The sequence below is a fragment of the Ascaphus truei genome, chromosome 1, assembly GCF_040206685.1.
Source record: "Ascaphus truei isolate aAscTru1 chromosome 1, aAscTru1.hap1, whole genome shotgun sequence".
In the NCBI taxonomy this organism is placed as follows: Eukaryota; Metazoa; Chordata; class Amphibia; order Anura; family Ascaphidae; genus Ascaphus; species Ascaphus truei.
In genome coordinates this window covers 489,321,083-489,341,753 of record NC_134483.1, presented here as the reverse complement: position 1 = coordinate 489,341,753, position 20,671 = coordinate 489,321,083, and the positions used below count along the sequence as shown (strand labels likewise).

Here is a 20,671-nt window from a genome sequence, read left to right as displayed (position 1 = left end):
GCAGAGGATCACAGTAAAGCAGGTTGCCAGCGGAGGAGGGCAGGAACACAGCGCTATTGCAGGGCAGACACCGGAAGGAGGGGTGTTTGACATCAGAGCGCTGGGGTGTGCTCCTCCCCTGTACCTTCAAAGCCCCCGCATGTGTGCACACACCATCACGTGGCCGCCACCTGCACTATCCTGTTCGGCCGCCCGCGCACATCTTTTTGGCCGCCCGCGCACAGCTTTTTCGCCCTCCCGTGCACTGCGTCTGCCGGCCCACGCACACCAGGTTTCGCCACACGCCGTCTGCGCCCCCCCTAAATAATCTCGCGCCCCCTCCCCAGTTTGCGCACCGCTGCATTCAATCACAACACACACAATCACAACACACACAGACAACACACACACACAATCACAACCAACACACACACTCAATCATAACACACCCCCAGACACAACACACACACTCAATCACAACACCCCCACACACCCTCACACATACTCAATCACAACACACACAGACACAGCACATACTCAATTACAACATACAATCACAACACATACTCAATCACAACCAACACAGACACAACACACACACTCAATCACAACACACAATCAATCACAACCAACACAACACACACTCAATCACAACACACACACACAACACACACTCAATCACAACCAATACAGACACAACACACACAACACAACATACAATCATAACAGTCACATACTTTCACCTGGGGGGGGGGAGTACTAAGCATGCTCCAGTCCCCCGTTTGCTGCTACAAACTGGGGCGGGGAAACAGACAGGAGGAGCAGGGGCTGTCTGTGTGCAGTGAAGGCCCCACCCCCGCAGCAAGGCCACGCCCCCACAGCAAGCCACAGCACAGAGAAGCAGCAGCACAGAGCTTGAGCTTCTTGGCCGCCCGTGCACAGCATCTGCCCGCCCCCAGGTTTCGCCGCACGCCGCCTGCGCCCCCCCTAAATAATCTTGCGCCCCCCCGGTTTGCGCACCGCTATCTCATGAAAAGAAATTAGAAGGATTGTTACCAAAATCACCTGGCTTTACGTTTAGAAGGGCAAACAATGTGCCCGGTGCAAGTACTGACACACCTATGACATGGATGAGACCGCCACCTAAAGGTAATAACTCTCGTTGTGGACATTGCGTCCAATGCCAACACACACAACACAACATACTGTATGTGCTACATCCTTTTACTGGTAAAATTATTTTTATTAACCAATTTATGAATTGTTCAAGGACACGGTATTTATATGCTAACATGTTCCACCAGTGCCTGTGTCTATATTAGTTGTGCTACATGCCAATTAAAAGACATGCATTAATAAACATAAATCTGCTATGAGAGATATTGATAAAATAATTGATACAGACAACGCCATGTTATGTTTAGTTCCTGTGCTGTAGAAGTTTGGAAATAAACTGTCCTGTACTTTTTTGGCTTAGGAGCAGTGTAACATAGTTAATATTTCCTGTGGTATGTAATAATGTATTTGCTGCCACATGCATTTTAAACCAATTAAGGACGAAAATGAAGCAGTAATTATTGTTTTCAACAACCCTTTGCTCGCTTTAATTTTATGATTGCACCTGTAACAATAGAAAATCAGAAAGAAAAGATAGTCATTAACTGTAATTCTTTTATTTATATGAATGCACAGATTTCTAGCAGCAAACCATTGAAATTGCATCAATGTACCAAAAAGATCAATATATATACAATCTAAAAATGCTTCCATCATCTTGCAGTCTGTATTAAATGGGCTTTACTATATAAACTACAATTACTTTACATTAGTGCATTTTAAAACATATTAAAAACTGTTGCAAACATCACGTTGAGGTGTAACATTCATACCTATAAATCCTTCATGTTGACCTCAGAAATTGGATGATATTATCTGCATAGTATTTTCAATTCATCTTTAGGAGCTCTATGTATCAAGAGGTAAATGTGCGCTGAAGCAGTGGCGTAATTTTTTTTTTATTGCTACGGTTTTAGATTTTGGTACACGCTGCGCTAGTATTCTGCGCTAAAAAAACAAGACTTACGCCATGTATAAGGTGACGGAGAAAACCAACGCAGAAACCCGTCAACAAAAGTCACGCAGCCTTACATTCCGTAATAGATAGCCCAGCGCCGATATACGAATATATAACCCCGCACTAACGCCTCCCACTTGTTCCATAAATCCATCATCTTGTCGCAGTCAGGCGCAGACATACCTGAAAATGACTAGGTTGAACACATAGATGCTGCCTGTCGCAGGTATGTTTCCGCGCGAGTTGCAACAAAATAACAACGTTGCGTCGGAATTTACCCTTTGATAAATAGATCCCTACATGTTTAGGCGTTGGATGGAATATCTAACTCGTATCGCCCTGAGTCTGCCATTTTCCTTCAGAGATCTGCCGATACTGAATGACTATAATACAGAATTACCTGGCACACACAAGGGAAGATATGTATCAAAGTTCCCCTGCTGCAAAGCTGGGACAAACCATTGCCGCAGATGGAGCCAAGAGAAAAAGGCCCAATGGCTGCAATGGGATTTTTTGCTTTGATGAATATGGTGCAGTTTTGTTTTTTTGCTCCAGTTTTGCAATCAGGAGATGTTGATAGAGAACACCTTAGGTCTCATATGCAGATACAGAACAGGAGGGAACTGTATAGAACAGGATTTAAACACCTATAAAAAGGGATATGAGTGGTTGGAATCCTTCTCCCTGTCAGAAGTTTCATTTATATCCCTCCCAAAGAGCAAACCAAGATAATAACTGAGACCAAGGTTGTCTCTAGAAAGACATAGCCGTGCACTGCGAGTGAAAGTGTAAACAAACTGTACTGGGTGATCAGAAGTGTTACAAACATTTACATATTGGATAAGAGAAATGGACAGCACCGTTTTTATGCCAGGGTGAGGTCATCCTCAGGGTTACTGCAGTCACAATGTGCCCTTACTGTGAAAATATATGTAAGCAACTAAACAGTCCACAAAACCTAGTTCCTGTGGTTCAATAAAGTCTGTACATCTGACAAGCTTTAGTAAATCACTGTGGGCTGATTGTAACCACGTGATCCCTTTCTCAAGTGATCACGTGGTCACGACAGATGTATAGACTCCCATTCTTCATTGTAATTAACCAATACCGTAACTGCACAATATTGATGCTCATCTTCTTGTTTTTCCATATTACCATCGCAATAACCCCTCCCCCATCCCCCGCCCCCTTAGGTCTGTGTCTCTTTTTGGACTTAACCCCTTTCTTGCTATATAATGTGAAGGCCTGCACAGCCCTAAAAGGTCACACATACACAAAACTCTTATATTAATATAGGAAATATCAAACCCTCAAGTTCCTTACAAGTCATAACATATATCCAACATGGAGATCATTTATAGCTGTTCTTGTTTGTCCCTTGACAACAAAGTCCCTTTCTTCAGATGGCGTGTTTCTGAAGAATGCACCACTGTGTTCTCAAAACCTCGCGTATAACTGCATCTATGAATAGTTTGTTAGTGTACAGTTAATGGTATCACAATAGAGATTGCTAGACGGCCAGATATGACACCATAAGTTTTAACCTCTCATACTTTCTGAGCAACATGGGCCGTATTCTAAAAAGTGTGAAAGCGTGTACTTGGCGCTACCTGTAGGAAAGCCCCATTGACTTTAACTGGGCTTTTTGTGCACTTGCGTCATAGCGCTATCACACTTTATAGCATACGTCCTTGTATCTGCACACGAGGAAACCTATTCGTTGGCTCTGCTTCAAAATCTTCTTTGATATCACTACAAAGTTTCAGCTCAAACGTACAAAAAAATGGCAGTTATATCTTACAAACAATAGAATTATAGAAACTTTTTTGCACACAAGAAGTTCAAATAGGTGTTTATATCTTAAAGCATAAAGTGGTTGCCTATGCATTACATGTTTATAGCAATCTTCATTAAATATTGAAATAATATAATTTTCCTTCTTTAAAATGGACTACTCATCAGCACCTATGTATATGTTAAAATCATTCCAAATCAGTTGCTCAATATCAGTTACAAAATGAGTGAAAACTGTTAAAATGGACACGGTCATGCAATTAGCCAATAATTTGCCATTCCTGTCTGAAATGCAAATCAGATTCTATTCTTCTAAATCAGAAGCCACCAATAAAAACAAATCTTCCGTCTATCATTTCTGAAGATCTTCAATCCATCTGGTGTACAATGGAAAGGTTACTGGCTACACGTAGCAGCCCCTGAAAGAGCTGTATCCTTCACAAACTCAAGTCAACAGTGATATGCTCAAAAATGTGTGTGTCTCCCTTAAAGCTGGAAGCAAAGACAAAATCCCTGCGATCGGTCGACACAGCAGTAAAGGACCGGGGTGCTTGGACATAGATTTCCTTGAACTTCGAGAAAGTCTTCTTCTCTGTGTCCCACAGGTATATCTGTGAGAAGGTATAATCACTTCCCAGTGCTAGGTAGTGTCTGTCCTTAAAAGAAAATGGCTGCAAGGTCATGGCCCCACGAGATGGCAGAGCCTGAATCTCCACAAACTGCTTACTGTTCCATTTCATAACTCGGGAGTCGCCAATGAATCTGGTCAATGAAATGTAGAGTTCATCTTTCATGTTGAAACTTTTGACAGCGAGGACATCTTCCATATTTGGTATGTCACTATGAGGCGTGAACTTCTGAGAGCTCTTACTCCACTGCAGGATGAGGGGAACTTGAGAGCGGCTGGATAAGATCAGATGAGGTTTCCCTTCAATCTCAACAAACTCTGCATCAGTGTCTCTGAACCATTCGTGCAGAGACTGGTACGAGTAAAACCCTTTGCCATTCCATTTATACACAGTCGTCAGACCAGCTTTAGAGCTGTCCGCAATGACAAAAAAAATTTCACTTTCGATCTGAAACACCTCTATGTCATTTGGTTTGGAAATCCGTGAGACCTCTATGTCTTGAAACTTGGTGAATTTGGCCCAGTTTTCGTCATACTTGTAAATGTGAGAGCCTCCAAACAGTTGTGCCACCACCATAAACACTTGGTCATCTATCAGAATAGCTTTGCATCCAACGATCGACTGACCTGTTACCAATAACATGGAAAAGATTACTTAATTAAATCTTAAAAATGAGCTTCCTTGTTTTTTTGCAAATTATTTGCACATCCAAAAAAAGTTGGACGTGACTTTACTGAAATGATAATGTACATTTAAGGCTGAGTCATAACATACATTACTACCCATTCATGGCAGTGGGTCGCAAAATGCCTTGTGGTGATATAAGGGGTCATATTTCCTAAAAAAGTGCTACTCCATGTGTGTTACACTTTTTGGAAGAAACCATATGGCCCCCTCAAGTGAATCGGCCATAAAGGACCATACTGCTTAACACTACACAGTGTTACCTGCAGAAATCAAGTGAATAAACTCAACCATACTATTGTTCAAGTTTGTGACAGTGACTTTTACATCTAAATGACAGGAACTCCTCTATTTGGCTTTGGTTCCAGTTCATGGGTTAAGCATCTCTCAGGACATGCTTGAAAATGGAAATGTACAGTAGCGGCCGGGCTGAATCTAATGCGGCTGCCCCCGCAGTTTAAAAATAGCGCGGGCGGCGCGCGGCTGTCTTTGGCCGAAAACCAGCCAGTTTTCCCACGCCGCGGGGGCTTTCAATAGTAAGCGCCATTAGCGCTTATCTATTGAAGCGGCCGCCGCGCGGGAAACTCCGTTTTTAAACGGAGAACAGACCCTTTAGAATAAGCTTAGCCGGGACAGTAGACGTCAATCTATTTTTACAAGTCGAAATATTTGTAAAATCAATACGACTGAACCATTATTCTGAAGCTGGGAATCCTGGTTAAATTTAGAAATGATTATTACAAATAAACAGCACAGAATAATTTTAACATTGTTTCATTAGTTAAGGAAGGATTCCTATTTCACCTGCGTGTTGATATTAGAGGCAATAAGTATATTTGTAGTGGAATCCTAATAAGCACACATATATACTATACTCTCTGTAATAATGTATGTTAAGCTTTCTACTGTACAACACTGAAAATCAAGCCGTGTAGGGTTAATCAAGTGTAGTACAGGTGTCGCTAATTTAGTTGCTTAATAAAGAGCTGACAATCAATCTTCTAATTCTGTCGGCCTCCTAATTACTGTTGATGAATTTTGAATGCAACTTCAGTATAACACTGGAATGTACAAAGCTCATTGTCAGGATGGCACAGAGATGAGAACATTGACTTGAGGTCAGGATGGGTAGTAGATTTTGATTGGACCTGATACGGAAAGAGACATGGTGCAAGTTCAGGGGCATGTGCGATCGGAGCTTGCCAGTCGCGCATGAGCAGCCGACAAGTGCCGATTGCACATGCACACGAGCGGACGGCTAGTGCCGGTCGCGCATGCGCAGTAGGCAAGTACCGTTCGCGCATGCGCAGTAGGCAAGAGCCGGTGGTGCATGCGCGACAAGAAGCAGTATAGAAATTTTGCCCCTACACACAAATTATTTTGGACGGGGAAAAAAAAATAAAAAATCTACTTGGATTATTTATTATTGAGCCTTTAAAGCAGCAGTACTAGTTTCCCCTTTTTTTTGTTTTACTATATGCACTGTTTGCGTAACTTTAATGATAAATAATGACCTAAGCTGCCGATCGATCCCTTCTCCTGAGATCGATCGGCCAATATCCTGCTTGTGTGGGTATCTAAGTGGCGGCCTTGTGACTGTGCTTCAGTCTGTGAAATGCTGCAGCTGCACTGTAACATTCTAAATTGCTACAGCAACCAAATCATAATCCGTACATTAAACAAAAATCATTACAAATGACATTAGGAGTTGAATTATTATTATTATTATTATTATTATTATTTTTTAATGCAGTCAGTATTATCTAATACTACCAAACTGATTTATTTAAAAAAACACATATAGGATTTTGCATGTTTTGCTGCTTTAATCCCATTGTCCTTGGATTCTTTTTTTGGATTAACCCCTAGTGGTCTTGGTGAGTCCGCTCCCAAGTAAAGCAATTGATTGATTATTGCTAATAGGCAAGCATTCATCTCCGACAACATGTACCTGCGATATTGTCATAGCTTCGGAAGTTCATTTCGATGTGATCCCACTCTAGAACCATACAGTTCTCCATGCTTGGCTGTGCAATAGCCACAAAGACATCATTCTTATACTGAAACGTATCCACTGACACTGACTGAGAGGGCAAGATCTGATGAACAACAAAATCTGTAAATGAATATGAAAAATATAACACATATTAGTCCCACAATGTGTGAAACAGGGAGTTCTTTGCTCTTACTTGATAAAGAACATTATTGTAGACTTGATGGTATATTTAAAGCAGAAATCTGACCACTTGTTGCTTCCTTCAAGCTCCGTGAATCCCTGGGTTACAGAGAAATGTGCCTTACACGTGACAGTGAAATTAACGTCAAAACCAAAATGGCCACCAGGTTAATCCAACAGGAAAATACTATGTCATGCCCTAACGCCAGTACAGCTTCCTGGACTGGCGGCTCTTTTGGTTTCACAAAAGGGTGCACCAAAAACGGCAAATTAAAAGGTAAACATCTCAGGAACGAGGGGGTCCCCAAAACTGGGGATAGCGTGGCTATTTATTATGATTTTGAAAGAAACGTACAAAAAATTATGAGATGGGGGATTGTTGCTTTAAATCTTTACATTCAATTATTAATTCAACTTTAAAGTCTAATGCAGGCCAAAAAAAAAACCTCTTGCCCCAACTAAAACACAGAGCATATTTACATGGGATACAGGAATTGTTTGACATTTGTAAATATTGAATATACCTGTGGTCATACATTCAGAATCAAAATGTGTCACTTCATTTAACTTTTGCCCTTGATATTCCGAGTGCCCGACACACGAGACGTCAGATACAGTAGAATTTGTCATCTTCAGCCAGGAAAACAGCCACTTGGCTTTGCAGTCACATTCAAACTTATTACCTCTTAAATCTCTAAGAAAAAAGAATGAGAGGGATAAGAACATAGATGCAGAGAGGGTGACAGCAACAGTGAGTATGGGAGGCTTGCAATAATAATGAGAGCAATTGCTAAAACAGGGGTGCCCAACTCCAGTCCTCAAGGGCCACCAACAGGTCAGCTTCTAGGGCTATCCCTGTTTCAGCACAGGTGGCTCAATCAGTGGTAGAGAAAAGCATATGCACATTGCAAAATGGTGCTGGAGGGGGTACTTATCTGCCGGTGCGCAGGATCCAGGGAGGTCCAGACGTCCCAGTGGAGAACAGGGTAGAGAAGGGAAGCAGGCACACGGTCTTATGCAAAAAGAGTATTTAATGTGCCACCAAAAGGTCCAACGTTTCGGCAGGGAACTGCCTTTATCAAGGAGAGGGCTACAACATACATCTAAAACCACCACTATATATACCTAATGGGTACTCACCCCTCCATGACTGCTGCTGCCTGGCTCCATGGAGTCGACGCCCACATCGTGACGTCAGAACACGTTTGGCATCGCAGGTACGGTGATTTTTCTTTTCGCCCCCCGTCTGGTTTTTTTGGCCCCTTTCCTGCGGCCTGTCCTGAAAAAGGGGTCAGAGGCGCTTCCCTCTGTCGTTCCGTTGAGGAGTGGGCTTCTGAATCGCTGGTGTTAGCGTCTGGATTCGTCTGGGGGGGGGGGGGCCTGTCCTCTTTGGGGCTTGCGTTGTTTGCGGTCCTGCTTGAGCCACTGGTAGACTCTCCCTTCCTTGTAATCCTGTACAACTTTCTTAAATTTCAACTTTTTGAAATGGATCAGATCACTTTTTATCTTCTCCAATTTAATCTTCAAGGTATCTAAGGATTGTATAACGTCTGTACTGGAACTTGCTTGCTCGATCAGGATCTCCACCTTCAGTATATCCCTTCTGGTGTTACTGAGTTGTTCCCCCACCTCCTCTATCACCAAGATGATATGGTCTAATGGGGCCTTATTCAGTACCTGACACCACCTTTCACAGAAAGACGGATTTTCGGCCCCAATCGTCGGCCTGTTGTTTATCCGAAACCCTCTGGGGATCAGCTTCTGCCTGTAATACTCAGAAAGTGTGCTGCCGTGTGCGAAAAGGTCAATCTCTCTCCTTTCCAGGCGCTCCAATTCCTTCAGATGGTCCTGCGGTCGTCCGGGCCAAATGCTTCCTCCGGAGTGGATTTGAAAAGTATTTTGTTAATTTCTTGTTCTGTGAGCACCAGTGTATCAGCCCTTTGCGTCAGGCCTAGAGAAAGATTGCACAGATTCTCCATGGATACAATGGTGCTGTATAAAAGAAGATGTCTAGCTGCTACCTTCACGCAGCGTAGTCAGAGCTGCAGCAATTAACCGTTCTCACCACATATCAAACAGTCCTCACACTTGAAAATAAATGCAAAAGCTCAAGCCAGCAGGCTAAATAGTGGAGATATCACAAGGTGGATAAGTATGCTCAGTGGCTGGAGAAGCGTGGGAGATCCCGGGGTGCAACTACAGCTGTAAAAGGCTGTCACAAGGACTTGCTATGGGTGCTACGCACTGCTGTTCACTTTAAATAACCTTATTTACTTTGTGTAGCATGTTTTTACCTGCACTTGCCTCTCAATGTAAGGGCTCTCACTCCCACATGACTCTGCAGGTCCCCTTGGCACTCGGCTGCCCTATTTTACATCAGCTTTGGTGAGTCCTCTGTCGCCCCCCCCCCCCCGTGACGTCTGACGTCATCGCATCACGCCGTGAGGGCACTCTGACGTAGCCAGGGGAGCTTTGGCTGCCAGGAGAAGGGCTGCTCCCTGCATGTCCTGCATTCACAGGACCACCATCTTTGCCTGTCACAGGCATTACGGAGGCAGTCTCTCCCTAGGTACCCCCCCTGGCGGCACATGACGTCATCACGCCACGTCGCGCTGGTGTTCTGACGTCACGATGTGGGCGTCGACTCCATGGAGCCAGGCAGCAGCAGTCATGGAGGGGTGAGTACCCATTAGGTATATATAGTGGTGGTTTTAGATGTATGTTGTAGCCCTCTCCTTGATAAAGGCAGTTCCCTGCTGAAACGTTGGACTTTTTGGTGGCACATTAAAAACTCTTTTTACATAAGACCGTGTGCCTGCTTCCATTCTCTACCCGGCTCAATCAGTGGCCCAGTTGTTTACTGAGCCACTAATTGTGCCACCTGCGCTGAAGCAAGGATATCCCTAATACCTGTCTTGTTGGTGCCCCTTGAGGACTGGAGTTGGCCAACTGTGTGCTAAAACTTAAAAGTAAGAGCGAGAAGAAGACAGAGTGGTAGAATTTGCAAAATGTGAAAACTTCTACATCATGAATTCAGTCTACAAGATGAATACAACTAGGAAATGGACATGGAGTGAACCCAATAGAATTCAGAATGAAATTGACTGCATCCTACTTAACAAACACGTGATTGAAGACTGCACAGTCTTTAACCGATTTGACACAAGGAGTGATCACTAAGTGGTTCACTGCAAATTACATCTGAATGCGAAGATGCAAAGAAGAAACAGGATTAAAAAGAAAACAAAGACAATCAACATCAAGAACCTCAAGAATAAAAGCAGAGAATTTCAACTACAGCTGACAAATCGCTTCAGCTTGCTTAAAATACATTGGGGCACTTTAACATCGGGAAATACATCGGGACACTTTAACATCGGGAAATACATCGGGACACTTTAACATCGGGAAATACATCGGGACACTTTAACATCGGGAAATACATCGGGACACTTTAACATCGGGAAATACATCGGGACACTTTAACATCGGGAAATACATCGGGAGACTTTAACATCGGGAAATACATCGGGACACTTTAACATCGGGAAATACATCGGGACACTTTAACATCGGGAAATACATCGGGACACTTTAACATCGGGAAATACATCGGGACACTTTAACATCGGGAAATACATCGGGACACTTTAACATCGGGGAATACATCGGGAGACTTTAACATCGGGAAATACATCGGGACACTTTAACATCGGGGAATACATCGGGAGACTTTAACATCGGGAAATACATCAGGACACTTTAACATCGGGGAATACATCGGGACACTTTAACATCGGGGAATACATCGGGACACTTTAACATCGGGAAATACATTGGGACATTTTAACATCGGGAAATACATCGGGACACTTTAACATCGGGAAATACATCGGGACACTTTAACATCGGGAAATACATCGGGACACTTTAACATCGGGAAATACATCGGGACACTTTAACATCGGGAAATACATCGGGACACTTTAACATTGGGAAATACATCGGGAGACTTTAACATCGGGAAATACATCGGGACACTTTAACATCGGGAAATACATCGGGAGACTTTAACATCGGGAAATACATCAGGACACTTTAACATCGGGAAATACATCGGGACACTTTAACATCGGGGAATACATCGGGACAATTTAACATTGGGAAATACATCGGGACACTTTAACATCGGGAAATACATCGGGAGACTTTAACATCGGGAAATACATCAGGACACTTTAACATCGGGAAATACATCGGGACACTTTAACATCAGGGAATACATCGGGACACTTTAACATCGGGAAATACATTGGGACATTTTAACATCGGGAAATACATCGGGACACTTTAACATCGGGAAATACATCGGGACACTTTAACATCGGGAAATACATCGGGACATTTTAACATCGGGAAATACATCGGGACACTTTAACAAATGCTTATGAAGATTGTAGTCTAAAGTACAGACAAAACTGGAGGAATCGCTAACAAAAAACAGGATAATAAAATGTCAGATGAGACAAAGCAGTTACTGAGGAGACGACAAGAAATTAAGCAATCCCAAGACACAAGGACAAGAATAGAATATGCAGAGCTGTGGAAGACGGTTCGCAAATGTATAATTGAAGATGCAAGAAAATATAACTGTGCTATGGTGAAAAAGACTATTGAAGGATATATATATATATATCTGTGTGTATATATATATATGTAGGTAACAGCTGCTATCACCAAAGCGACAGCAAAGAAACAGCACTCAAATTTCATCAAGCAAAAAGTGTATTGACAAAACACATCAGCACAAAGATAACCAACGTTTCGGTCCTGAGGAAGGTCCCTTACAGGACCGAAACGTTGGTTATCTTTGTGCTGATGTGTTTTGTCAAAACACTTTTTGCTTAATGAAATTTGAGTGCTGTTTCTTTGCTGTCGCTTTGGTGATAGCAGCTGTTACCAATTATTACTTTATGAAGCATGCACCATGTCCATTGACTCATTTGCTTGGAGTCCCATCTGTTCTGATTGCTATGTATATATATATATATATATTTTAAAGAGACAAGCACAAGGAGAAGTGTCGCATGGTAAGTATCAGACTCACATGGTTTAAAAAAAAAAAACAACAAGCATATAGAATGTTATTCTGCGGGATCTCACTTGTCCCATGGTACTCCCATACTTCCGTACTCCTGTCTGGTTGGTAAGACACCGGGATGAGCTCTTGGGGCCACCGACACTGCTCCCTGCATTTCGTTCTCACAAGACCCTGTGTCATAGACTACGGGTTGCCAAAGGAATCAAAAGACCTCAAACCGTCTCATAATAGCCCAATAGCCATTGCAAGTCAGTTGACACTTTGCCAGCTGGAAAGGAGCAGAGCCCACCCATGCTAAAAATCAAGGGGATACAACAAAAGACAGGGGTGCCCAATGCTACATCCAATTGACAAAACATTTATGGTAATAAGTATAAAGTTTAAATACTTCAATAATAATAATGACTTGGTTATTTAATTAGTTTGGCCAAAGGGTTTAACTAAATAACCAAGTAATTATTATTATTATTGAAGTATTTAAACTTGATACTTATTACCATATATGTTTTGTCAATTGGATGTAGCATTGGGCACCCCTGTCTTTTGTTGTATACATTTGCCACACCCAGTAGCACTCTTTTTTGACATAAATATATATTCATGATGTGGTGGATGTAGGAGTTTGAGCTAGCTGGGAATGTGTGTTAAAAATCAAGGGGGCATGCATGTTCCCCTTTACATCTACTTTCAGACCCTTGGCTTATGTAGTAGTTTATCATATTAGGGAAGCACTGCTTATAGCTTCAAAATGTGCAATGCTGAGCCCCATCCTTTAGTGCCTGAGCTCAGGACGTGGTACATTAATGATAATTTAATGTCCTAAACTACCATACCTCAAGGAGGTCACTGACAGATATTACTGAGGAGGAAAAAGGGAAACCCGTTCGCCAAGCTAGATTTGCAAGGATTCCTAGCACTGGTGGTGGAAAAGAAGAATACATTTAAATACAGTGACGCATAAGTAAAGATATAAGTTCCCATATAAACTAGACAAAGCCAAGATTAAGGGAGAACCTTGGAAAGGATTGTGGTACTTACAGTTCAATGAGAGAATCTAAATCACTGAAGATGTCTCTTGGCAAAGTCTTAATGTGGTTATTGGCCAAAGAGCTAGAAAAGGAGAAAAAATCATTTATTATAAGGGATCTTGTAACACGTGACATTCAGCTAACTATTGTTAGCAGCAGATAATCAATAAATATTCTTACATAATCAATATATATATATATATATATATATATTTTAAAGTCCTATATATATATATATTTATTGATTATGTAAGGATACGGCACACAAAGAGAAAATGAAAAGAAATTCCTTGTAAATGTTGGACTTACAGATGAGTTAGGTCTCGGAGGCCCCTGAATGCATATCTCGAAATTGTCTCTACTTGATTTCCTTCAATAAACCTAGGTAGAAAACACAATAGTTGAACATGTAGTCCTTTATACTCAGGGTCATCTTTAGTAAATGTGGGCCTCATACAAAACAAACACGTTACAATGACAGGCACAGTGTTTGTGTTCCTTGCACTCCGCTCATTGTGTAGCTATGTGCCCCTCCATAAATAGTCTAAAGTGGTCTTTAGTTTTATTATAATGGCAGAATAAATGTTAACACGTATACTGCAGGGCAGGGGAGCGCAACTCCAGTCCTCAAGCCCCCCCACCCCTCCCCCAACAGGTCAGGTTTTCAGGATATTCCTGCTTCAGCAGAGGTGGCTCAATCAGTCCCTGTTTCAGCATAAGTGGCTTAATCATTATACTGAGCATCTGATTGAGCCACCTGTACTGAAGCTGGGATATCCTGAAAACCTGACCTGTTGGGGGAGGGTGAGGGGGGGGGGCTTGAGTACTGGAGTTGAGCTCCTCTTCTGTAGGGGACCGTAGATGCATACAGTTCGAAAACAGTACCCCTCCAATTCATATAAAAAGAATATTATATTATAAATTTAAAAAAAGAAGTTGGGACCGAAAGGTTGGAGATTAGGTACTGCATTTATCTTTTATGTTGTTTAAGAGTATGAGTTTTTTTTATATGAATTGGAGTGCCACTGTGCCATTTTATATGCATTGTGCCTCTCAGTACCAAACCATGCCTTCCTGACACAACGAGTCTTTGCATGACGCTCCCGTGATTATTACATAAGGCAAGTATTTTAACAATGTGATGATTATGTCCTTGATGTCACAGCTCTTTCATCACTGTATTGAATGACCTGTCTAAGAAATGAGTTTCAAATGTATAACAATTGAAATTGATGCAGAAGAACAATGTCAGGATACTATTTAAGAGAGGGCCTTACAGTGGTGCTGATAGAATCTGCTTGATATTTAATCGCCCCCTTGCAGGGATATTCGTTAAACTGTTATCGGCATTATCCCCGTTGAGTGAATAACTCCCATAAACTCAAAATCTACAGAGAATACCCCCTTCCTGGCTGTACTTACATCACACTCATTAGCTTCTACTAGGCATGATGGAAAGGTTCATAGGTGTCAGCAATATTGCATTTGTGTGGATGTAGAGAAGGAGGCAGTGTCTGTGTTCTCATTTTTAATAGTAGTATTGTAACATATGACAGGTCATTCCCATTGGTGTCAACCACATTAGTATAATGATGTAAGAGCTAGAGAATGTCTGGACTGGATCACTATGACACTGTGCACCTGGGGTTACCACTTCATTCTAAGGCCCAGATCCCCAGACGCTTGCTAAACCCTAGCACGCCGTTACTGCCAGTCCTATGAATGGGATAAAGGCATGCTAAGGCCTAACACCCTTTTGTGGATATTGGCCTAAATGTGCAATGTTTTCAATAACATTTCCAATAATAATATTAATAACAAAGTTACCACACACCGTTAAAACATGGTATTAATAATCTCGCATGCTATTACAATATGCGGTAAGATTGCTGCTTTGAATTAACCATTGGATCTGCACACCAGAACCTGGATTGTTTTTTTTTACAGTCCCACAAGACAATTCAAAACAACATCAAGTTCAGTTATCATATCTCTACATGATGTCATTTTCATATCAATCTCCCATGTAGTTCTTTCATGTATGTTTTATTAGACTTCTATTTGATTTTAAAATATACTGATTTGATGAATAGTCTTCCTAACAACACAGATTTGGCAAATTAATTTAGAGAAGGAACACATAAATCAGATATTGAAATAACTCCAAGATTCAAAAAGTCCTCCCCCAGTGACACTGCGTCTGTGATTTTGTCTCGCTGCATGACTTAGACTCGGATATGTACTGGGCAGGGATGGGATGAGATGAGCAACCTTGTGGTGTCACTTCTTATGAGATGTGAACAACAGAACAAAGATGAACATAACAAATAGGACCAATGGCCATGAGATGCACTTATATTATTAGACAGGGGGAGCATTTCTAGTCATTCTTTTTTTCTGAGTTTTGCCAACTTATTGAAATGTCCTATTAAAGCTGCAGTTCAGGCAATATCCTGCATGTGTTTTTTTTTTTAATAAATCAGTTCTGTAGTAAGAAAAAAATACTTTTAGCATTTTCTGTTTTAAAAAAAACAACTTTGAAAGACCAATTTTCTTGTATTCTATTTTAACAAGCATGCTTGTTGCTATAGCAACCATTTACATTCCCCATATTTAAAGATGTCGCCAAACTTTGCCGATCAATAGACGGAGAACGAATTGACCGGCAGCTATGCAGTTGTTTAGGTAAGTAGAGATTGCCCACATGAAACTATTGAAGTAAAAAAAAACAAAAAAAACGGGAGCTTGAACTGCAGCTTTAAAGATGCGGCCTCACTTCCTACGTTTAAAAAGTATTTCCCAAATTCCATTTGTCTTGGCATTTTTATTATGATCACGGATTACACATTTTTGTGAAATTCTTTAGAAGCTTTTGTATATGGATTTAAAAAAAAAAATCTAAATTAAGATTCACAGTGAGCCTTAGAAATTGGCTGCCTGTGAGAGCTGCTTTTAATTTCCTCAATCGTGATCAGCATTTTACTTCCTGTGGTATGAACTGATAATCAAAATAAATATGTAGGACCATATTTACTAAGTGGTGTTTTTTTCCATAAGATACCTCACTGCCAATTCATTTGACACTTTGATTTGAATGGGATCTAATGTTTCTTTCCAGCACCGGAAGGTGTCTTATCGAATAGCACTGCTTAGTAAATATCCAAGGTTACACTTGTGGGTTTAAAAGGTGAAATTGTAATCAATTAAACCAAATTTATAGTATTGCGTGTTTGAAACTGGTGCTTTCCCGTCAGTGCAACTTAAATATTTGTTAGTGAGTTGGACAACACCTTTAAAACAGCGCGAGTCGTTGTTGTTAGACTCGCTCCCCATTTTTTTAAGAAATTGACCAGAAATGCAGGTATTTCATTGCCTGTCATTTATTTCGTGGCATTTCCTTTTTTTTAATATATTTTGCATATTTTCATTTGTTTTAAACTACGTTACGAAATAGAGCCTACATGATATAATACTATAATTATTCATTAAGAATGTACAGAACTAGACATTTGAAAATATATTGCTGCTGGTCTACACCAGAGGTAACTCCAGTCCTCGACCCCTCTAACAGGTCAGGCTTTCAGGATATCCCAACTTCCAGCACAGGTGGCTCAATCAGTTCTGAAAACCTGACCTGTTTTGGGATTGAGGACTGGGGTTGAGCACCCTTAGTCTACACTAAGAATGCATTGTCACTGTTATCATAGGCAAGTAGCAAAATGCTTTCATCAGTTCCAACTCCACCATTGACTACCACTGCAATATTTTGGGGACTGAATTGCACGCACTGGGGTGATACTGATATATCAATTTCCAATATGGTTGGTTTGGATGCACTAGACCAAATTGCCTTGATACATCACCCATAAATTGTATGTTAAAGATAGGCAGGGGGAAACCAGTGTTGATTATCACAGAAATACTATCAAGGACAATAGGGAGTGTGAATGAGATAGGAAGTGTGGAGTGAATGAAAGTGTGAAGATGATAGAGGTTAATAGGTTAAATGGGAAAAACACTTCCACCAGTGAATTAGTTTGACTTACGATTGGGTATTTTAGGAATACATTTGCCAGCACAGATTGGTAAAATGGTAAAAGTATAATTGGAAGCAGTCCAAGCCCCATTGGGCCAACTGGGTTACAATCAGTCCGTTTTCTAAACACAATTGAAAGAAACAAAATACATAGCTATTGCACAGCAGAATGATTCTCTTGATTCTAGCATTACAAATATCAGAGGCTGAAGAGCAGCTCAGGACGGCAGGCTAAGAAACGCAGGAATAAGTCATGAAATGAACCACTTACAGGTATTCAAGGTGAAAGAGACCAGCAAAGGCATCGTCTCGAATGACAGTAAATGAGTTAGAATTCAGCAAGCTGAAAATGAAGACAGCAGGTTAGAACCAGGCATTGCCATGCTCAGAATTAGTTACGATGAATGTCATTACCGCGGTGGCAACTTATTGACAAGTATAATATTTCACTGTTTGCGGAGTGATCTCCCAGATGGTTTAAACTGATGTAAAGTAGTCATGCTTGTAGGAAGAAAGTGGCAGTAAAAAAGATGCTCTAACATCTTTGCGGCCAGAGAGTCTTGTGAAGTGGAAACCATAACAAACTTTTTGTGTCTGTTCTGTGTGTGGATTTCTGTGCGAACTGGTCGCCATCCAGATGGCAAATTGTGTTGCAATTGTTTTGACAAATTCGCAATGTTTTGACTCTCACAATTTTAAAAATGAAAATGTTCTAAATTGGGTGTAAAAAAAAAAAGTGAAATTTTGCCATTTTCAACCAATTCTTTGCAACTATTTGCAATTTCTTAAAAAGTAATGTCATTTCTTTAACAAGTAAGGTCACATGTCTTATGCAAATTGCAAAGTTCGGCAAAAAATTGCATCCCTAGTAATGTGAAAATATGGTAATTTGAAGTGAGACCATATCAATTATTATTATTATTTTATCTTTGGAATGATTGATTTTAATTAGTTATTTCTGGGCGGGGTTTAGTACTTGAGTGTTCTCTGCAGACCTTCTTTTTTTATATATATATTTATATTTACGCTTCACCAAATCCATGAATGCAAAATTGTACTTTTTAATGGAGAAACAGAAATGGCATTGCTTTCAAAACCCACAAGTCATAGATAGCAACTATTTGTACATACCAGGAAATAAAATCATGCTTAACATTTTTAGGAACAAATGAATAAATCACCCTGTTTTCTGTAGGAAAATCCCCTCGCTTTTCATTCTGACGATTCTCTGGTGATGGGGAATACACAGTATATACAGTATATGACGTGGTTTCTTTACTACATATACTTGTTGTGCATATCCCATGTTTAACCCTGATGCAGCATTTCTCTCCACATACTTTCTAAATATCCTCGAACTTTTTGAACAATTTTGGGGGAAAATGTATTTTTTTGTTTTTAACTTTTCCACGAGTTCACCACTTTGAAACTGCTATGTCGCCTTGTTCTCAAATTAACGTTCTGTGTATTTGTGGCTGTCATCATACGTTGCGATGTTTAACTTGGTTAATAAAATGTAACTAAATGATCTTTTGCTGTCCTATCTATCATTTTTCTATATTAATGTAATTACATGTTTGTTAGGACTCCACAGAAAACTCTTTTAGAGCAGGGGGTCATCATTTGAGCCACTGGAGAATGTTTTGTTCAGTTAGGTCTGAGCCATTAACTTTCTCATGATAAAAGATTTAGGGCCTCATGCAGAGAGCAGCGAATTTTAAAATTGGCGAATTTATTAAAAAGTAGTTTTTTTGGAGAGTTTTATTCTCCATATGCAGAAAAGTGCGAATTCTGCTATGTTTAACATGGATGCGTCTGGCGAGTTTAAATTGGCGAGATGCGCGCTTCAGAAACTTGTAAAAACAAATGCGCGCCTTTTTTTTTCCCTTTGCAATGGCCGCGAGCGGCAGCTTCTTGCCAATTTTTTCTGGCGAGGGAAAAAGGAGACAATAGCGCCATTTTATTGGCGCGAACAGCCGCTAGATGCCGTTCGCGGCTCTCTGCATTAGGATATTTGTAAAACTGGCGAGATTGAGGTTTTCGGCAGCCGCGAGGCGAGTTTTACAAATAGAAAAGAAAAATTGGCGCGTTTTTCGGAAATCTCCATTTTCTGCTGTTTTCTGCGCGATTATCTCCAAAAAATGGCGAATTTCGAAAATTCGCTGCTCTCTGCATAGGCCCCATAGTGTATATTCTCTTTGTTATTATACATTTTTGTTTATTTTTTTTTGGCTAATGTTAGCAAGGCTATTAAATGCCTTCCATATTATGGAACAGACATTAAATGTAGTATTGTGGGTGCCCATTTACACAGCTTTGTGCTTTCACTTTAATATGTTATAAGATGAAGTCACATTACTGTACTTACAGTCTACCCTCTAAGACTGAGTCCTCGCTGGCGCTGAGCGCGCTCATGCTTGGAGAGCGCTCAAAGAATGAGTGCCGGGTGTCCTGTCATTTACACGCGTGTGGGGGAGGGGGCATTGAGCGCACTGGAAAGTTAGATTTTTTTTTGTTTACATAAGCGCAGAGCGCCGGTGAGCGTGTGTGCACGAGCACGCCCGCGCACCACGTGAGCGTGGACTTACATATATCTATATATGTAAGTAACCGCGGCAAGCGCCGCGCGCTTAGCGCTAGCGGGGACGCAACCTAATACGCACTTCATTCCATATTTTCAGTAAATATATGTAAGGAATCCGCTCCTGGCTTTGGTTATAGCTTTTGCAGACTTCTGCATTTGCAAAAGCTTCCTCTGGCAATCAATGGCACGTGTGCTGCCTCTCATTGCAGCTTCTGCCATGTGCTTCATCATTGGAGGAATACTCACACACCCTCCTCCTGTGATTGGATCTCCGCCCTTTATAACCTGGGCTTTGGCACTGAAACAGTGCCGAGCATAAATTCCTACCCTGGACGTTACTGTCTCTGCCACAAGCCCCCCTGGCTTGCATCCTGGTGTACTAACCTTTCTGGTTCTTGCCCCTAGTTCCTGAGGCCACCTGCTAGTTCCATGCGGGGGCCCGTTCCTAACTTCTCTGATGAAGCGTTGTTTCCTGAGGCCGCCTGCTAGTTCCATGCGGGGGCCCTTTCCTGAGTTCTCTGCTGAAGCATTGTTTCCTGAGGCCGCCTGCTAGTTCCATGCGGGGGCCCGTTCCTGACTTCTCTGC

General features: G+C 41.3%; 1 protein-coding gene across 3 annotated transcripts in view; it reads right to left on the bottom strand.

Annotated features, from left to right (window-relative positions):
• Positions 1-1,390: 1,390 nt before the first annotated feature.
• Positions 1,391-20,671, bottom strand: part of LGI2 (leucine rich repeat LGI family member 2) — a 30,091-nt gene continuing 10,810 nt past the window's right edge. For 2 of the 3 annotated variants that reach the window (XM_075568445.1, XM_075568452.1), the window contains 5 exons: positions 13,775-13,846; positions 13,476-13,547; positions 7,861-8,030; positions 7,112-7,276; positions 1,391-5,102 (listed from right to left, as the gene is read on the bottom strand). In XM_075568445.1, coding sequence (XP_075424560.1) covers positions 4,285-5,102; positions 7,112-7,276; positions 7,861-8,030; positions 13,476-13,547; positions 13,775-13,846 — 1,297 coding nt within the window. In that variant the 3' untranslated portion in view covers positions 1,391-4,284. Of the gene's footprint in view, positions 5,103-7,111; positions 7,277-7,860; positions 8,031-13,475; positions 13,548-13,774; positions 13,847-17,772; positions 17,845-20,671 lie in introns of all 3 variants that reach the window. The other variant, XM_075568441.1, reaches the window with a different exon arrangement.